At 37.8% G+C, this 21,673-nt stretch overlaps 2 protein-coding genes and 1 long non-coding RNA gene across 4 annotated transcripts in view; all 3 read right to left on the bottom strand.

Annotated features, from left to right (window-relative positions):
* LOC127847347 (alanine--tRNA ligase, cytoplasmic-like) overlaps positions 1–21,673 on the bottom strand; it is a 67,230-nt gene that overhangs the window by 32,494 nt on the left and 13,063 nt on the right. The window lies entirely within an intron of this gene.
* On the bottom strand, positions 2,708–3,531 carry LOC127847349 (uncharacterized). The gene is made up of 2 exons (XR_008033937.1): positions 3,032–3,531; positions 2,708–2,886 (listed from the first exon to the last, which is right to left on the bottom strand). It is a non-coding gene; the product is annotated as an uncharacterized LOC127847349 (long non-coding RNA).
* On the bottom strand, positions 9,226–15,388 carry LOC127847348 (tripartite motif-containing protein 66-like). Of its 2 annotated transcripts, none has more exons than XM_052379202.1 (3): positions 14,896–15,388; positions 13,988–14,581; positions 9,226–11,821 (listed from the first exon to the last, which is right to left on the bottom strand). In XM_052379202.1, exons 1-3 carry the CDS (start codon positions 15,270–15,272, stop codon positions 11,815–11,817), a joined length of 978 nt encoding a protein of 325 aa, XP_052235162.1. In that variant the 5' UTR covers positions 15,273–15,388; the 3' UTR covers positions 9,226–11,814. The 2 variants fall into 2 exon arrangements, with proteins under 2 accessions (XP_052235162.1, XP_052235161.1); XM_052379201.1 differs by having other exon boundaries at positions 13,572–14,581.

Here is a 21,673-nt window from a genome sequence, read left to right on the forward strand (position 1 = left end):
GTTTGGCTTTGCACATGCATAGATCTGGGCTCCATAATCTAGCTTTGGACGTATAAGGGACTTATAGAGAGCTAAGAGGCTATTTTTATCTGAACCAAAACCTGTGCCTCTTAACATTCTCATTAAGTTTAGGTCCTTTTCGCACCTTTCTGCCAAATATTTGAAGTGTTGAGTAAAGGTTAACTGTTTATCTAGGTACATACCTAGAAATTTCACCACTTTTTCAAAAATAATTTTGGTGCCGCCTAAATTTAAGTCCAAAGAGTGCTGAATTTGGTCGCCAATTAATACTCCTACTGTTTTGGTTGGAGAAATTTTAAATCCCCATTCAATAGACCATTTCCATAAAGAGTCTAAGCCTGCTTGAGCCCTCTTCTGCAGGCGTAACATGTTAGACCCCTTTAACCAAGTGCCTGAGTCGTCGGCAAACTGGGAGATAACCATTCCTGAGTCTTTTACTGCATCAGGTAGGCCTTACGATAAGGGAGAACAGAGTTGGGGATATTACGGACCCCTGGGGGTGCCGAGGTCGGTTATGGCTTCCTCTGATAACTCCCCATCGACCCTGACCTGGATTTTGCGACCCTCTAGGAAAGCTCTGAGGGAGTGAAAACAGTATCCAGTGATTCCATAGTCAGCTAGCTTTTTTAATATGCCAAAGGTCCATGTTAAATCAAAGGCGGCCTGAAGGTCCAAAAAAATTGCTAGTACTGATTGCCCTTAATTTTTTGCAGAAAGAATATCATGTTGTAGTCTAGCTAGCTGATCAAGAGTGGAACGCCCCTTCCTAAAGCCAGACTGGAAGGGGTTTAGTATGTTTTTAGATTCCAATAAGTGTTCTAATCTATTTTTGACCATTATTTCTAGTAATTTGCCTGCGTGAGATGTTAAACTTATTGGACGATATGAGTTTGGATTGTTTTTGTCCTTACCGGGTTTAGGAATAGTAATCACTGTGGCCTGCTTCCACTCGGGTGGTACTGTGCGTGTCCTATACACCTGATTGAATAGGTAAAGCCATATTTTAAGAGTTATGGTAGGCATATATTTAAACATTAAATATGCTATTTTGTCAGGCCCCGTGGCAGTATTGCTCCTGGTGTTAATGGCGCTTAATAATTCAGTTAAAGTAAAAGGTAAATTAAGAGGCGTGCTGTTGTCCCCAGGCTCATTTAAAATGTTTTGGTGGTCCTTCTCAAACCGCTTTTGATAGTTCAAAGATTCAACGGAAAGGTTTGAGTCACTGGAGACAGATTGGAAATGCTGTACCTAAAATTAAGCCTTTTCCCTTGGGGTGGTGGCAACTTCGCCTTTGTATTTAAGTAGCGGTACAGGGGTGAAAGATTTTCCTTTAATTCTGTGAATTTTTTGCCAAAAATCTCTAGTATTTTTCTTATTTATAATTGTTGAATCACAGAATTCTTTCCAATTTTGAGATTCTGCGTCCAAAATGACCCGCTTTGCTTGATTTTCGAGGGACCTATAGTTAAAAAGATTATGCTCAGCGGGGTTCTTTTTTAGAATTTTTAATGCTTTTTTACGATCCTGTACCGCCTTGGAGCACGCCTTACTCCACCACGGGACCTTATTTCTGGCCTTAACCTTGCCGGAGGAGACCGGTATGCTACATTCCGCTATGGACAGTATCTTACTATGTTGCAAAAGTGATTTGAGTTCTGAGAGTGAACATCTGCAAGGGAGAGATCTGAACAGAGGTCCCTAAACTGAGCCAAGTAAGCTTTTTCAAGTAAGAATTTGTGCTTCCCTGAGCATTGGGCATCAGTTCCCTGTGCAATATAGTTGTGCAGGGTAACCTGTTGTGGGAGGTGATGAGATCCCATTGTATCATTAACGGTTGCACATGCAGACGCACTGGCTATCCTGGCATTAACAGCAGTAAGGTCAATGTGAGAGTTTAAACCAGTGGGGTTAAGTCTGGTTGGAGAACCGTCATTGAGCAGTATAAGGTCTTGCTCGTCCAACCATTCTATAACCGCCTGACCTTCTGCATCTGAATTGTTGGAACCCCAAGCAGGTCCTTTAATGGCCCTTAATTCCTTAAAGAGGCCGTTCAAAGTTTCAAGATCACATCCTCTTGAGTAAATATTGACCAAAATAAGAGGCCGGTTCTTTAATTGCTAATGCCTCAATAGCCGTGCTACCATCCGGTTTTAATTGGTTGTTCACTCCCAGGTATTCGTAATTAATAGATTTTATTAATACAAGGGCTGTTTGTAAAACATGCATGCCCCCCATATGGGCTGTCCATTGTAATGGCAGCCATTGTGTGAGTACGATTTTTGTCACTGTGACCTTGACCTTTGTCCTAGTGACCTGAAAATCAATAGGGGTCATCTGCGAGTCACGATCAATGTACCTATGAAGTGTCATGATCCTAGGCAAAAGCGTTCTTGAGTTATCATCCGAAAATCATTTTACTATTTCGGGTCACCGTGACCTTGACCTTGTGACCTAAAAATCAATAGGGGTCATCTGCGAGTCATGATCAATCTACCCATGAAGTTTCATGATCCTAGGCGTATGCGTTCTTGAGTTATCATCCGAAAACCATTTTACTATTTCAGGTCACCGTGACCTTGACCTTTGACCTAGTGACCTCAAAAACAATAGGGGTCATCTGCAAGTCATGATCAATCTACCCATGAAGTTTCATGATCCTAGGCGTATGCGTTCTTGAGTTATCATCCGGAAACCATTTTACTATTTCGGGTCACCGTGACCTTGACCTTTGACCTAGTGACCTCAAAATTGATAGGGGTCATCTGCGAGTCATGATCAATCTACCCATGAAGTTTCATGATCCTAGGCGTATGCGTTCTTGAGTTATCATCCGGAAACCATTTTACTATTTCGGGTCACCGTGACCTTGACCTTTGACCTAGTGACCTCAAAATTGATAGGGGTCATCTGCGAGTCATGATCAATCTACCCATGAAGTTTCATGATCCTAGGCGTATGCGTTCTTGAGTTATCATCCGGAAACCATTTTACTTTTTCGGGTCACCGTGACCTTGACATTTGACCTAGTGACCTCAAAATTGATAGGGGTCATCTGCGAGTCATGATCAATCTACCCATGAAGTTTCATGATCCTAGGCGTATGCGTTCTTGAGTTATCATCCGGAAACCATTTTACTATTTCCGGTCACCGTGACCTTGACCTTTGACCTAGTGACCTCAAAATCAATAGGGGTCATCTGCGAGTCATGATCAATCTACCCATGAAGTTTCATGATCCTAAGCGTATGCGTTCTTGAGTTATCATCCGGAAACCATTTTACTATTTCGGGTCACCGTGACCTTGACCTTTGACCTAGTGACCTCAAAATCAATAGGGGTCATCTGCGAGTCATGATCAATGTACCTATGAAGTTTCATGATCCTAGCCCCAAGCGTTCTTGAGTTATCATACGACAACCACCTGGTGGACGGACCGACCGACCTACCGACCGACCGACCGACATGAGCAAAGCAATATACCCCCTCTTCTTCGAAGGGGGGCATAATAAATGGCAAGACCACCAGCAATATGATGGTTTAAAATACCAAAATTTTTAACTTCACAGTAAAAGCCAGGAATTAGCTTAACATTATTATTGGAAAATCTAGTTTCCTGGAGGCATAATATGTGGATATTAGGATTACTGTCAAGAAAATACTTCAGCTCTGTATGTTTGTTGGTGGTAAGACCACCAACATTAAAAGAAATGATTTGCAGATTACTGTCCATATTGGAGTGAAATTAACTTGCGTTTAAACTGATTAAGGTTATGATGTGGAGATTTAACTCCTAATTTATGACCGGCACAGGCCCCTTTGAGTTTCGCGGGGGTCCTGGCCGGCCAGACAGGTTTCTTGTTTACTGTGGAGAAACCGCTGGCCGCAGGGGGGCATCCGGGGTCTGCTAGTTTTGGAGGGTCCCCAGTTCCAGAATGGGTTTTGTTAGTTAGGGATTTGTCAGGGGGGATAACCTTTGTTAGAGATTCTCTGTTATTTTTGAATCGAGAATCAATTCTATTATAAATGAAGGAAATAACACGACACCCAGTGGACGGCCTATTTCGGTCCTTTAATATCTCAGCTATCAGATCTGTCAGCTCGCTGAGATGAATGTTCCTATATGTGTGACCTGTTTCTGGCGGATCCTTAATTTTGATGAATGATTCCCCAGCAAACGAGTTACTTCTGCTGGTGTTAACGGCAAGGGAGCTCATTGGGGATGTCTGGGTGTCGATCATTCTGGGACGGTTAGGGGGGACACTAACTCGGGGCTCCTCCTCTATTTCGCAGACACCAGAGATTGTAAGGTTCTCCAATATACTGGAGTGCACCGACACCAGAGAGTCGTGCCAGTCACGTCAAACATCGAGTTGTCTGAAAGTGTAGTGCCACTACAAGTAGTGTCACTAGCAACATCAGACAACGGGGAGGACGGGGAAGACCCCCTGGTAGCCACAGGAGGGCACCTCTGTGTAGGTGAATACCCCTGGATAGGCGATACAGGGGTGGTGGTGTGTATTTCCGGTGTGTGGTTGGAGACCGGTTCCACAGGTATAACCTTGGGGGTCGTTTCCCTATTTATGGGGGGGTACTCTTACCCGCTAACCCCTCAACTATGGGGCATGTCCTCCCGATTTGGGGCGAGATAGTACCGGAAGAGGCATGTTTAGGTGAAAACACGGAACCGGTTGTGATGGTGGTGTTTCGGGCGCCCACGCTGTGGCTCACAGTGTCAGGTGCAAGTAGCCTGCTCTCCGCCTCGGACCAGGTGACCCCAAGGAAAAAAGTACCCCTGGAAAGAAGGGTGGCAAGCGCTTCAGCGGACTTGAGCTGCAAGAGCACGCAGCCAGACGCCACGGGCACCGTCCGCTCAACAAGTCCGGGGAATACCTTTGCCAAACACGAGGCCAGTTGGAAAATAGAGAGAAGGGACATGATGGGGCCTACACTTCCAGCTGACTGGAGATCTGATGGAAACTGTGACCTCTATTGTCTACACAAGGTTTTTATATGTTTTGACCTAGTGACCTTGTTTTTGACCCCAGATGACCCAAATACAATCCAAACCCAGATTTCACCAAGATTAACATTCTGGCCAAATTTTATGAAGATGGGATGAAAACTGTGACCTCGACTGTGTCCACAAGATTTTATAAAACTTTGACCTAGTGACCTAGTTTTTGACCCTAGATGACCCAAATTAGATCCCAACCCAGATGTTAACAAGACAAACATTCTGACCATATTTCATTAAGATCTGATGAAAACTTTGACCTCTGTTGTCTACATAAGGGTTTTCTATGATTTGACCTAGTGACCTAGTTTCTGACCCCAGATGACCCAAATACAATCCCAACCCAGATTTCATCAAGATAAACATCTTGACCAAATTTAATAAAGATTGGATGAAAACTGTGACCTCTATTGTCTACACAAGGTTTTTCTATTATTTGACCTATTGACCTAGTTTTTGACCCCAGATGACCCAAATACAATCCCAACCCAGATTTCATCAAGATAAACATTCTGACCAAATTGCATAAAGATTGGATGAAAACTGTGACCTCTATTGTCTACACAAGGTTTTTCTATTGTCTACACAAGGTTTTTATATTATTTGACCTAGTGACTTAGTTTTTGACCCCAGATGACCCAAATACAATCCCAACCCAGATTTCATCAAGATAAACATTCTGACCAAATTTCATAAAAATTGGATGAAAACTGTGACCTCTATTGTCTACACAAGGTTTTTCTATTATTTGACCAAGTGACCTAGTTTGTGACCCCAGATGACCCAAATACAATCCCAACCCAGATTATCAAGATAAACATTCTGACCAAATTTCATCAAGATTGGATGAAAACTGTGACCTCTATTGTCTACACAAGGTTTTTCTATTGTCTACACAAGGTTTTTCTATTATTTGACCTAGTGACCTAGTTTTTGACCCCAGATGACCCAAATACAATCCCAACCCAGATTTCATCAAGATAAACATTCTGACCAAATTTCATAAAGATTGGATGAAAACTGTGACCTCTATTGTCTACACAAGGTTTTTCTATTATTTGACCTAGTGACCTAGTTTTTGACCCCAGATGACCCAAATACAATCCCAACCCAGATTTCATCAAGATAAACATTCTGACCAAATTTCATAAAGATTGGATGAAAACTGTGACCTCTATTGTCTACACAAGGTTTTTCTATTATTTGACCTAGTGACCTAGTTTTTGACCCCAGATGACCCAAATACAATCCCAACCCAGATTTCATCAAGATAAACATTCTTACCAAATTTCATCACGATTGGATGAAAACTGTGACCTCTATTGTCTACAAAAGGTTTTTCTATTATTTGACCTAGTGACCTAGTTTGTGACCCCAGCTGACCCAAATACAATCCCAACCCAGATTTCATCAAGAAAAACATTCTGACCAAATTTCATCAAGATTGGATGAAAACTGTGACCTCTATTGTCTACACAAGGTTTTTCCATTGTCTACACAAGGTTTTTCTATTATTTGACCTAGTGACCTAGTTTTTGACCCCAGATGACCCAAATACAATCCCAACCCAGATTTTATCAAGATAAACATTCTTACCAAATTTCATAAAGATTGGATGAAAACTGTAACCTCTATTGTCTACACAAGGTTTTTCTATTATTTGACCTAGTGACCTAGTTTTTGACCCCAGATGACCCAAATACAATCCCAACCCAGATTTCATCAAGATTAACATTCTGACCAAATTTCATAAAGATTGGATGAAAACTGTGACCTCTATTGTCTACACAAGGTTTTTCTATTATTTGACCTCGTGACCTAGTTTTTGACCCCAGCTGACCCAAATACAATCCCTACCCAGATTTCATCAAGATATATATTCTGACCAAATTTCATAAAGATTGGATGAAAACTGTGACCTCTACTGTCTACACAAACAAATTGTTGACGGACACACGCACGCACGAACAACGGATGCCGGACATCACATGTTCACATAAGCTCACCATGTCACTTCGTGACAGGTGAGCTAAAAAAGGTCACCATTTCAAATATTATTATGGTATCTTTTTTGTCATTTCTCTAAACATTTCTGTAATTTAATAATAATGAGCACGTTAAAACAGGAGTAAATACATAATGTTAATACCATGTTTTTAGAACTGCAGAGAGAATTTACAACAAAGCACTAAACAAAGTAGTACTGTTGAATCATTATTTTATGTCAGAGATTACAGTTCTTCAACTACATTCATTTACAAGTTGACATACAATTTAAGTAATATTTTAAATGGCATAATTTTGAACAGATCCTAAATAGCAAGACAGTCAATAAACAAATTGTGCTATATACTTGTAACAGAAGAGTACATTTATGCATAATTGTCCCCTACCGGTAAAACCGGAGGGGACTTATGGTTTGCACTCTGTGTGTCAGTCTGTGTGTCAGTCTGTCTGTCACACTTTTCTGGATCCTGTGATAACTTTAAAAGTTCTTCATATTTTTTCATGAAACTTTAAACATGGCCAGTTGGCAATATAGAGATTATGCACGTCATTTCATTTTGTTCCTACGTCAAGAACTCTTGTTGCTATGGCAATAAATAGACTAGAAATATTGCTGAAAATGGTGGATCCTGCGATAACTTTAAAAGTTCTTCATATTTTTTCATGAAACTTGAGACATGGACAGATGGCAATATGGAGATTATGCACGTCATTTCATTGTGTTCCTACGTCAAGAATTCTGGTTGCTATGGCAACTAGACTAGAAATATTGATGAAAATGGTGGAGTTTCACCAGTAGGGGACATCATTGCTTGACAAGAGTCTTGTTAAAACAGTGCACTATGCTATGTCATAGTCAGATGGTATTTTCACCCAGCACAGGCACTCTGGATCAGCAGATGATTTTTTGAATAAATAAACTACTTCCAATATGTGTCCATGAGCATTGACATTCAAATTTGCAAACGCTAAATAAAAATGTTTAAATTGTTTATAGGAACCACGTTAAGTAGTGGTATAAGATTTTTATTATGCAAAGTCAAGAATGATTAATAATATGCTATTTATAGATGCTTCTACCTTGGATTATATCCCTTCAAAAAATATTACTTCCCTTGTCAAAAATGACCTAGTACCTGCCAAATGAAAAATACAAATTATCTCCCTTTAAAGCTAAATATGACTTCCCTTGGCAAAAATTTAGATCAGTCAAAGGACCGTATCTTTGTCAAAAATCAATGGACCGGAACAAATTTTACACTGCATCTGTAGGTCATGTAGGTGAACTCGCATACCAAAAAATCAGCTCAATATCTTAAAGCGTTGCGTAAAAACCTCCGGAAAACAGAATGGGCAGACGAACAGACAGTTCAACTGCTATATGCCACCCTACCGGGAGCTTAAACAAAACAAGAGGGCCAAGATGGCCCTAGTTCGCTCACCTGAGAGGAGTCGGTTCATTCAATGTTTGTCAAAAATATGACATAGTGATCAAGACACTGTTTGAGCCAGATGAGTCAGATACGATTATTACTTTGATTTGCATCAAGAAAATCATTCTCTTAAAATACTCAAGTATTAGGTGAACAAGCTGTGTTTGTGAGACACTATCTCCCCCATATATAATGACCTTTGACCTTGAAGGATGACCTTGACCTTTCACCACTCAAAATGTGGAGCTCCATGAGATACACATGCATGCCAAATATCAAGTTGCTATCTTCAATATTGCAAAAGTTATGGCCAATGTTAAAGTTTGACGCAAATACCAACAAATTTGACCTTGAAGGATGACCTTATACACATGCATTCCAAATATCAAGTGCTATCTTCAATATTGCAAAAGTTATGGCCAATGTTAAAGTTTGACGCAAACCAACAAACAAACCAACAGACAGGGCAAAAACAATATACAGCTTCTAAAGCTTCTAAGTTCATTGAGGACAGTTATAGTTGATAGACGAATTGACAGATGGAAAAAAGAAAGTGAAAGGCATCAATTTTGCATTGCCTCTATCTACATGCTGCCTTTTGACAGGCTTATTAAATGTAACACACCAAGAAAGGGTTTGTACAAATCTTATGTAGTCAAAAAAAGGAGATATGTTAAGAACACAGAATGAAAACCCGATCAAATTTCAAATTTTTATTGAAGAAAATTGACAACTTTAACAATCTTATTGAATCAAACATTATGGGCACTTGAGTGTTTACAAGGTTTTTGTAAGATTTGGACCTCGTGATCAAGATTTTGATCCCACATGACCCAATGTCAAACTTTGCCTAGATATCATCAAGAAAAACATCCTGGTCAAGTATCATCATTATTGGACCAAAACTATGGCCTCTAGTGTGTTTACAAGGCTTTTGTAAGATTAGACCCCATGACCTATATTTTGTTACCAAACATCAAACTTGACCTAGATTTTGTCCAGACAAACATCCTGGTCAAGTTTCATCATTATTGAACCAAAACTCTGGCGTATGGAGTGTTTACGAGGTTTTTGTAAGATTTGACCAGGTGACCAATATTTTGACCCCTCATGACCAAACATCAAACTTTGCTTACAAAAATAAATATTATGACCAAGATTCATAAAATCTGAAACAAAAATGTGACCTCTAGAGTGTTTACAAGGATTTTGTATAATATAATGAAATTTTAACAATCTAAGGGCAATAATTCTGGCATTTATTATGCGATTTTGCTCATTATCAAACTTGACTGAGATCTTTTGGCTTCTCAGCAATTTTGATAAAGAATGCTTGAGAAAAGTGAATGCTAGAGTGTTTACAAACCAAATTTGGACGGACGGACTACGAACAAAGACTGATCCTAAAACCTCACCTGAGCAATCAGGTGAGCTAAAAAGTGTTTTTTTCACCGATCTGAGCAATTTTCCAACTTGTCCGAGATTTCAATAAAACCAATGTCTTCACTAAGTTTCACGATGATTAGGGAAAAAATGTGACTTCTAGAGTGTTCACAAGGTTTCTTTATACTGTCCAACCCCCCTTGGCGGCAATGTTTTTTGACCGATCGGGACCATTTTCCAACTCATCTGAGACATAAATAAAACCAATGTTTTCACCAAATTTCATGATTATTGGGCAAAAAATGTGACTTCTAGAGTGTTCACAATCTTTTTTAACTATATTAATATAAGGAAAATGCGCCACCCCCCTCCCTGGCAGCCATGTTTTTCAACGGACCGGAACCATTTTCGAACTTAACTCACGTATCTAGGAAACAAATGTTCTGACCAAATTTCATGAAGATTGGTCCAAAAATGTGACTTCTAGAGTGTTCACATGTTCTCACTATAATTTACATGTAGAGAAAACTGCCCCGCCCCCTGGTGGCCATGTTTTTTCACCGATCTGGACCATTTTCGACCTCGTCCGAGATATCAATAAAACCAATGTTTTGACCAAGTTTCATGATGATTGGGCAAAAATTTAGACTTCTAGAGTGTTCACAAGGTTGCTCTATAGCCAAATAAGGAAAACTTCCCCGCCCACTGGCTGCCATGTTTTTCAACGGACCGGAACCACTTTTGAACTCAACCAACATATCATTAAGACAACAATTTTGACAAAGTTACATGAAGAAATGGGCATGAAATGTGACTTCTACAGTGTTTACAATGTTTTTCTTTTTTTTGACCTAGTGACCTAGTTTCTAACTCGATCAAGGTATCATTTGGACAAATCTTCTGACCAAGTTTCATGAAGATCGGACAAGAAATGTGGCCTCTAGAGTGTTTACAAACCAAATGTGAACGGACGGACGACGGACAAAGACCGATCCTAAAAGCTCACGTGAGCTAAAAATTGAAGAAACCGGGAAATACATTATTGTTACTCTATGTAACTTAATATTTCTTAGAACAAAACACAAAGCGACAGTTAAAGAATAGAATTACAATCAAAAACATTTTCTCCTTAACCCTGCAGTTCATTTTATTTTGCATAATTTACACAAAAATATTAAAGAGCATCACAAATCACCACAATTGAATCATTAATGTACATGATAGTCATTTTCAAGATAAAGAGCAAGATTATAATAATACACTGATTGCATATAACTAAAATGAAAACTAACCATTTGAGAAATACAGTTTATTTCTGTGCAACATATAATCGAATGTTTCTTTAATTGTGGGAACACGATAAGTCCTCAGTGAATATTATGCAATTAAACATAACGCTTTATAAGAGGTCCATGCTGTTAAAAATGTTGCTATGATAGTACTTTTTGAAACATATTCATGATCAGACATTATAACTTGGCAACGCAATTAATAATTAGGGTGAATTATGTGATGAAACATAAGACTGAATATGGAGTTTCGTATTGCCATCAATTTATGTTGAAAGTACACATTCCAAAATGTTTTTTACTGAAATTTTTTAAACAAAACTACTGCACTTTAAAAACAAGGATTTCGTGCCATAAAGTCAGCCCCACAACAATGGATGCCGTGCTCTTATTGTAGCAGACTGACTGTGGGGCATTAAGTCCAGCGTTCCTTATAGCAATAGTTGCCAACTTCTTTTTGCCTTTACCATCCAGCTGTACAATAGCCTCTGAATAAACTCCAGAGACCAGCACCTGTCCCAGACTGGTCACATGTACCCCAAATGGGCCATCTAGGTCTGGGTCTGAAAAGGTGTGGAGAACTGTGCCATCTCTTGCCAGAGTGAGGACCTTGTGCTGGGAATGACTGGTGATAAATATCTTGTCACCTGAAGGACTCACTGCACACTTACATACTGTAAAAAAAAGAGAAGTATCAATGTTGTTAATTGTTTACAGAATCAGTATGTTAATACATGTATAGACACTGTAATCTAATCAACTACTTGATATATTTAATAGAGAAAGATTTTTCTAGCAATAAATCATGTATGAAAATATGATAACTTTATGCTGAAAACAAGTAGATAAACATCAATAGCATTCTCACAGTAAGAAAATGTACTCGCTGACATAGTCAGAGCTTGCAACCATCATAATTATTTTGGCATTATTTAAAATAGTCTCTTATATTAATAACAACTCCCAAACATTTCAGACATTAGTCAAGAAAATACTTCAGCATATGAAGGATATTAATTATCAGTGAACATTATTATCTGCAATGCCCAAATGTAAATCAACAATTGACTTTAACATACTGTGAAACCATTTATCACACGCTATACCCTGTTTCCCATGTAATACAACCATTACATATTTTTTTATATTACACATGTATAATACAACATTTTTAAGCGTTTTCATGTGCTTAGTTTTCGTTTATTGACCAATCGCATTTTGATATTTTGCTGAAATGACGTTGCAACGTCAAATGACGTCATGAAATGTAAACAACATTCGGGATTTATCATTATGTTTGCGTAAATATTTATTTTATTTGCTCATTTAAAAGCATGTTATAAAAAAGATCTGACACTTGTTGTCATATCATACCATATTTTATTAAACTCGTCCAGGAAATTCGTTAGTAAGCTCGCCAAAGGCTCGCTTACTAACAAAATTCCTGAACTCGTTTAATAAAATATGGTATGATATGACAACTCATGCCAGATCCTATATTTATTTTCGTCAGCAATTAATAATGTCGTCTTTTTTTCAACAAATGACTATTTTGTCAGCACTTCAATTCTCCAATTTCCAATTTTGGAAAAAAAGTTTAAACAAAATTGCTTCAGTCAACATACAATTTGTTTGTAATACAAATCGCGGTGCGGAAATGGGGATGGCACTTGGGAGTCACTTGCAAGAGGTGGGGCCTGTTTGTCACATGCCAATTAACTAGCGTTTTGTAATCAGGTGATAGTAATGGACCTTTATTATTGTATGCCGTTTACAAGTTCATTGTTAACCGCAAAAAACCAAACACAAATAAATATGTTCTTTATTAATGGGTAATGAATGTGCAGAATATATTTCAGTCAGGTGTTGATCAAATATCGTCATCTTTTAATTTTGTTTATTGTATTTGATCAGGATCCGCTGCTTGATGCCTGTGTAATCTGCAACACCCCTGAAAAACACAATAAACACAATGGGTAACAAAGTCGTTAACATTTAGCGCTAATCATTATTATTCTACCTTAACGAAGTCAACACATTCTATGCAGCTTTACTGCACTTGCGTTTTACAGAAATGTCACTGTCAGTGAAGTACACTGAATAATGTACAGGCTACCCTGATGTACACCCCTTTGTGCCAAAACCGGATTTATCTTGAATACGAAACAGACAAGGTATGTATGCACGGATTATGTTGGATTTTAATGTCTCATTCCTTTGGTAGTTCAGATGTAATTTTGTTTAAAAATTGGACATTATTATGTATTGGTTAAGATCTAAAATTTGTCAATCGGTCCACTGACAAAATGGACAAAAATTAATGCCTGACAAACAATGATGGTTTCACAGAAAATATGTGAAAAAGCATAACAAATTTTAGTATTCTATGATAACCTAATAAATACACCATACTATTAACAATACCTGTGTTATCATCTTGTGTATCCTCATACAGTTTATCCAACAAGACTCCATTCATTGAATACTTGTAAAGTGCAGTACAAGAAGTGAGATAAAGGTCTTGCAGATTATGAGCAATACTATGACATCTATGTTGAAATGGTAACTTCCTGCCCTTAACCAGCTGCCCGTCATTCACTGAGAGAAACTGAACCTCATGTGTCTTATTCACAGCAATAGCTACTTCACTTAGTGTGATTTGACACATGTCACTTGGAGAAGCATATAAATCACAATGACCCACCACATTGTATTGATCATTAAGTAGCTTAACCCTGCAATTATAAGAATCAGCAACAAGAATCTGATCATAAGCGAGAACACATAAAGCACTGTAAAAAGTTTCTTTCAGTGAATCACTCGGTATGCTCACATCATACCTTGACTTGCCTTGAACGGTGAATACCTGGTCTGGGTCATCTAAATGTACCAATTCCTTGGTAACGAAAGCAATTTTTCCCAGACCTGACAATTTAGACAAGTACTGTTGAACATTAGCGTCAGCATGGAATGTCAGTGAACTTTTTATCTGAACTGAGTTCTGCTTCAGAAAATTTTCAGACTGCTTCATTTTTTCCAGACATTTCTTACTTGCAATAAATGCTATTTCTTCTTTGCCCTTATCAACAATGGCATGTATTGCATCACCAAATTGTTTTGTTTCATTTTTTAGCTTAATGATTTTGTCCAAATCACTCTTCAGAGAAGCTTTCAGACTGGTCATCCTAGCATCTAGCTCTTTCATGGTGGTCTTTTCCATCTCGTCTAAAATTGTATTTATTTTCTGGCGTGTTTGACCTATTTCATGTAATTGTTTTTTGTACGAAGCCTTCAAAGACTGAATGTTGATGTCCCAATTATTCTGAAGTTTTTTGAGTTCTACATGAAGACTTTGAATATCTCTTGATAGTTGCTGCAATTCTGGTGGGGGTCCTTTGACCAACTCAGATATCAGTGTTACTTCAGCGCATTGTCTGGTAGAAAAAAAATACGTAAAATATTTTTATGTGGATTAAATACTTTAAAAGTACGTCTTAACTTTGGTTTATAATGTTTTTCCTGTTTTCAAAATGCTCTTTTTAAGTTATTGTCTTAGATATGGAATTAATTCAATAATGCTGATACCAGAATGATTACTTTTAATAGGCACAAATAATTAACGTAAGTTACTATTGTAATTTTATTTAAATACAATGTAATTCAAATTCACAAAAATCTGAATAATACTTTATTGAATGGTCATTTTATGACAACAAAACATTTGAAAGTAAATACATGTCTGAATTACCTGTGATTGAGGAAAACACACTTTCTGCAGCACAGTTGACTGTGGTCATCACAAAACATTTCTATACTTTGTTCTTCATGAAGGTCACATTTCTGAATGAAATCCTTCACTTCTGTGGGCACAGGCCACTTACTTGTGTCTCCCCTTCCATACATCTCATGTTTCCCAAACAAGTGACCATGAAGATTAATGCATTTTCCACAATAAAACTTGAGACAGTTTTCGCAGTAAAACTCGGCCCACTGGTCAATATTGTGCTCCTGACATGGCGAACAACAAAAGTCTATAACTGAATCAGAGCCTTTAGAAACAGTTGATTCAGAAAAAGTAGCCGTCTTGAAGACCTTATTATAAATATTCAATAAAAATCTATACATTTTTATTCCTTAAATTACACCCCTGCAGTTGTTGGCTTACATCAACTGATACAATAAATTGGACTGTCCTGTTCATAGATAAACATGTGAGCTATCAGTATTTGACCTCAGGTGACAGTACATTTATAAAATCACATGAGCTGTATGTTATCATACAACATCGAAGTCTGCAATCGTATCAGTTTTTAGCCTCTGCCCACTTAAATAAAAACAAGGTTGCTATCATTAATATTATTTTGGTATTTTTTCTGTAATTTCTTTTGACCTTTATTTAACAATAGTAAGAATTTTAAACATAAACAAATAAATAAACTGTCACTTTGGTACAAGGTAACACACAACCTATAATCATATTGCTTTGGTAGACACTGTGAAGTATAAATCCATGTCATAACTTATGACTAATTAAAAAAAATTACAAACAGAACAAAACATGTAATATGACAAAATACAACAAGAAATGAATATGAGGTTAATTACACAAACATATCTCAATACAATGGTACACAATTATTATATGAAAGGGGAGATAATAAATAAATAAACAAGAGCACCGCCTTGCGGGTGCAGACCGCTCATCTATTTTCTTTTTAAAGGTGAAGGGACTCTCATTTTCAATCACAAAGGAGGGAGGGGTGGAGTGAAGAGGGGTGTATAGTGTGTGGGTGAGGACATTTATTACATTATTTTCCAAAAATGCGAAAAAAACGAAAAAATAAATAAATCGGGGGGGGGGGGGGGTTGATGGGTGGTGGGGATTCTTGGGTGCGATGGTTGGACGGTAGTTCAAACATAAATTAATAAAAATAAAAATTTGTGTTTTTTAACCGTTTCAAAAAAAAAAAGAAATTTGGGAGGGTGGGGTGGGGGGGGGGGGTATAGTGTGAGGGTGTGGTGGTCATTTGTGAGATGATCTTAAAAAAAAAAAAAAAAAAAAAAAAATAGGGGGAGGGAGGGTGGGATTCTGGTGGGGGGAGGGGGGGGGGATTCTACGGTGCGATGGTTGGACAGTATTTCAAACATTCAATAATAAAAATAAATCTTTGTGGGGGGGGGATTCGGGGGGGGGGGGGGGGGAGGGCACGGGGGATGGTTTGGGTGGAGTCTATTGTGGTATGTCAGGTAAGAGTAGTTTTGTCAAAGTATCAATCAAATCTAATCATAAATAAAGAAGTTATGGCAATTTTAGCAATATTTAATAATTTGACCTTGAGAGTCAAGGTCATTCAAAGGTCAAGGTAAAATTCAACTTGCCAGGTACAGGAACCTCATGATAGCATGAAAGTATTTGAAGTCTGAAAGCAATAGCCTTAATAATTAAGAAGTAATGTGGATCGAAACACAAAATTTAACCATATATTCAAAGTTACTAAGTCAAAAAAGGCCATAATTCCGTAAAAATGACAACCAGAGTTATGCAACTTGTCCTTTTACTGTACCCTTATGATAATTTGCGAGTGTTCCAAGTATGAAAGCAATATCTATGATACTTTAGGGGTAAAGTGGACCAAAACACAAAACTTAACCAAATTTTCTAAGTATAAAGGACCCATAATTCCGTCCAAATGCCAGTCAGAGTTACATAACTTTGCCTGCACAGTCCCCTTATGATAGTTAATAAGTGTTGCAAGCATGAAAGCAATAGCTTTGATACTGTATGAATAAAGTGGACCTAAACACAAAACTTAACCAAATTTTCAATTCTCTAAGTATAAAAAGGGCACATAATTCTGTCAAAATGCCAGTCAGAGTTACATTACTTTGCCTGCACAGTCCGCTTATGATAGTTAATAAGTGTTGCAAGTATGAAAGCTATAGCTTTGATACTTACGGAATAAAATGGACCTAAACACAAAACTTAACCAAAATTTTCAATTTTCTAAGTATAAAAAGGGCACATAATTCTGTCAAAATGCACGCCAGAGTTATCTAACTTTGCCTGCCCAGTCCCCTCATGATAGTAAGTAAGTGTACCAAGTTTGAATGCAATAGCATTGATACTTTCTGAGAAAAGTGGACCTAAACGCAAAACTTAACCAAAATTTTCAATTTTCTAAGTATAAAAAGGGCACATAATTCTGTCAAATTGCATGCCAGAGTTATCTAACTTTGCCTGCCCAGTCCTCTCATGATAGTAAGTAAGTGTACCAAGTTTGAATGCAATAGCATTGATACTTTCTGAGAAAAGTGGACCTAAACGCAAAACTTAACCGGACGCCAACGCCGACGCAGACGCCGACGCCAAGGTGATGACAATAGCTCATTTTTTTTTTTTTTAAATAGATGAGCTAATAATAAAATGACATGTACTTCTTCTACTTGAAACTTCAACCAAGTTAAAATAATTACAAAAGCAGTGGTGAATCTAGAATTTTAATTGAAGGAGTCCCGGGACTCTCAATTATTTGAAAACTATGAGTTCCAAGGAAAATCCACAAGTTCCAAACTCAATTTATGAGTCCTGTAGTGCTTAACGATGAAACTAAAATAAAATAGCACTAAGACAAACAAAGTTTCTAATTTTTAATCATAGGTTTTAACAGTGTTAACATTAATAAACATGACTAGGTCTTTCCTGACTAGCAATAGAAATAACAAAACAATATAAATAATAAAAACAACTTTGAACAAGAGATGTGTTTGTCAGAAAAACAATGCCCCCTATTGCGCCGCTTTGAAATAAAATTTCCATGTATCATTTGGCAGGTTTAGAAATTATCTTCCTTTTAAAGCTTATTACTTCCCTTTGATTGTATTTTTTGACTTCTAACCTTGAAGGATGACCTTGACCTTTCACCACTCAAAGTGTGCTGCTCCATGAGATGCACATGCATGCCAAATATCAAGTTGCTATATTCAATATAGCATAAGTTATGGGCAATGTTAAAGTTTTCGGACAGACACACAGACAGACAGACAGACAGACAGACAGCCAAACGGACAGACAGTTCAACTGCTATATGCCACCCTACCGGGGGCATAAAAATAAACAGAACTATTTTGGTCAACATGATTACAATTGACTCTCACTGTATCACAAACTCTCACTTTAACTCATACACTTGTCTGTCATTTTATTTATCTTCGAAGCTTAATAAGTAACTGGTAGTTAATTGTTCCAGATCTCGACTTCACAGCCATGATCTTGTCTTGTACAGTGAGCATTTACATGATATGGGTGACTGGCATGTTGCTACAAAGTTGTGTTTTGGTAGTATCTATTTCGCATGGTTTTAATCATACTGTTTTTACAACTGTTCTCTTCACAAATAAAATTGTCTTGTTTGTCCGTTTTGTCAACAAACCTTAGCCTGGAGTACATGGTGAGCGTTTTTTGATGACTTGAATTGGCCTGACTCCCGCTCGGTTTAAGGCTATTATCATCCGAGATTTACTTGTCCACGATTGATTCCGAGACCTCATGTTCGCCAGAATAGCTGCACCAAAGCTGACCAAGAGTCTGTTGTTTTTTATCTAATTTGATGACTTTCTTTGGTCGCAAATTTTATAAAACCTAACTGATACGAAATGAGCATCCGGGCTCTTTAAATCTCGACGAACCGTTGTAAAACGAATACACCTATTGGTTACCTACAAACGCCCTTGGGGTTAATAGCCAAAGGAAACATTGTTTGTAGAATGACCACGTGACAGATACGGCGTTGTAAAAATAATGTTTTGTGAGAATTATTTATTTGGACAAATACAACTTGAATGCGTCCTCTAGGACGCTTGTTCTTCGGACCGATGCGTTGTTTTCCGATTTTAATGCGTCAGAGACGCAGGATGTGCACCTAGATTAATCACTGCAATAGATATTGTACATAAAATAAAGGTGTATTGTGTTTCTGTTGTATTAATCCCCTATGTAATTTTCCCTAAAGCAGGTAAGTTCAATAGGATAGCTAATATGGTGGCATATATACAAAAACATTTAACCACATAGATGGTCTAAATAGTACTGATAATAAAATCTTACATGTAAGTTTATTTTGTCCATTAAACTTAACATGATAGTGTCATTGACAATATTACTGCCTTTAACATATGGCCCTACTTTACACTCCAAATATCTGAAATAAGTACATATATATCTTTGAAGTTCCATGAATTTTCCATAATTTGTCAATTAGTTTATTAACTTCTATGAAAACATCCATATATACTAAACTAAAAATAGCACAGACAGATTATTTTAAATAAACTCCGTCACATTTTGTAAGCAACAATACCCGAAGTAGTTAAAGTTAATTGCCATGTGTATGTTTCATACCCTTGACTGATTTTCAGTCTGTATAAGAATACTTTTCTCTAGCGCTATAATACACATGTACATTTCTGTCCAAACAAAAGGTTTGGATTAAATGTGTTTGTATAACATTTTAATGAGTTTGATTTATATGCAATAAAATGCCTATTTTTTAAGATTCCATGATTTTTTAATGATAAAATCCAAGAACTACTGGACTTTGATGACCCCATGCAGCCTTCATGGTCACTAAAAGCCCGACAACTTATCTCCTATTTGAGTTAGAAAGCAGACAACATTAATTTGAAAAATTTGGAATCATTAAAGGGCCTTAATTAAAAAGTGCTACAGGCTGGTTATCTAACATGGAATGTACTATGCCCCTATTATAATCATCAAGTGTTATGATGATCCAATTTACCCTTTACCACTTAAATAAGTATTTTGACACATTTGCAGTCCCTTAGAAAGTTATATTCAATTAAAGACTTTTCCTACTAAATTCAAGTTTTAAAGGCTTCATTTCCAACCCTTAGATACTGATGAGCAGCAACCAGCATAAATCCTGAACCTGTGAGTTACTTGCAGGCTGTTCTGGTTTTATGCTGGTTGCACATAGCCATTTTCAATTTGCTTCTAAGTGGAAAAGGGTTAAAACTTGAAATTAGACTCCGTTCATCTGGAAGCCACTCATTTCAAAACACAGGATGCATAAAATGTTGTATGCTGCAAAGTACTTTATGGACCAGTAAGTGTATACAGATAGAGGCCCAGCAGATATACACAGTGAATTCAGAATCCCCCCTTCTACTATGCTATGTTCAGTGCAGAGTTACATTGTATTTGTTAATTTTTACCAAGTTAAATAGAGTATTGATATTACAGCACTCAGATAACTTAACAAGAGCTTTGCCATAGCCAAAAATGCAATCACTTACCAGGTTCATTTTGTCGGAGAAATAACAAGATCTCCATAAGTTTCATTATTCAATTTTTTTTTGTTGTACGACACTTTTTTACAACTTTTTACACAAAGGAATCTTTATGAGACAGGCCCATCAAAAACATTATGGGGACATGGGCTTATAGGTCCCTGCTAGTTTCCAGCCAGTCCAACCCAATCACACAACCCAGTCAAATGCAATCAAACCACCCAGTCAAAAGTAATCACACCACACAGTCTAATGCAATCACACCACCCAGTAAAAAACACTCACACCACCCAGTCAAGAGCAACCACACCACCCAGTCAAGAGCACTCACACCACCCAGTCAAAATCAATCACACCACCAAGTCAAGAACAATCACACCACCCAGTCAAGAAAAATCACACCACCACAGTAAAATGTAATCATGCCACCCAGTCAAGAAAAATCACACCACCACAGTAAAATGTAATCATGCCACCCAGTCAAATGCAATCACACCACCCAGTCAAATGCAATCACACCACCCATTCAAGTTCAATCACACCACCCAGTCAAATGCAATCACACCATCCAGTCAAATGCAATCACACCACCCATTCTCATGCAATCACAACACCCAGTCAAATGCAATCACACCACCCATTCTCATGCAATCACAACACCCAGTCAAATGCAATCACAGCACCCAGTCAAATGCAATCACACCACCCATTCAAATGCAATCACACCACCCATTCAAATGCAATCACACCACCCAGTGAAATGCAATCACACCACCCATTCAAATGCAATCACACCACCCAGTCAAATGCAATCACACCACCCAGTCAAGTTCAATCACACCACCCAGTCAAATGCAATCACACCACCCATTCTCATGCAATCACAACACCCAGTCAAATGCAATCACACCACCCAGTCAAATGCAATCACACCACCCATTCAAATGCAATCACACCACCCATTCAAATGCAATCACACCACCCAGTCAAATGCAATCACAGCACCCAGTCAAATGCAATCACACCACCCAGTCAAATGCAATCACACCACCCATTCAATCACAATCACACCACCCATTCAATCACAATCACACCACCCAGTCAAATGCAATCACACCACCCAGTCAAATGCAATAACAGCACCCAGTCAAATGCAATCACACCACCCATTCAATCGCAATCACACCACCCAGTCAAATGCAACCACAGCACCCATTTAA

This window comes from Dreissena polymorpha, chromosome 10, assembly GCF_020536995.1.
Source record: "Dreissena polymorpha isolate Duluth1 chromosome 10, UMN_Dpol_1.0, whole genome shotgun sequence".
NCBI classification, from domain to species: Eukaryota; Metazoa; Mollusca; class Bivalvia; order Myida; family Dreissenidae; genus Dreissena; species Dreissena polymorpha.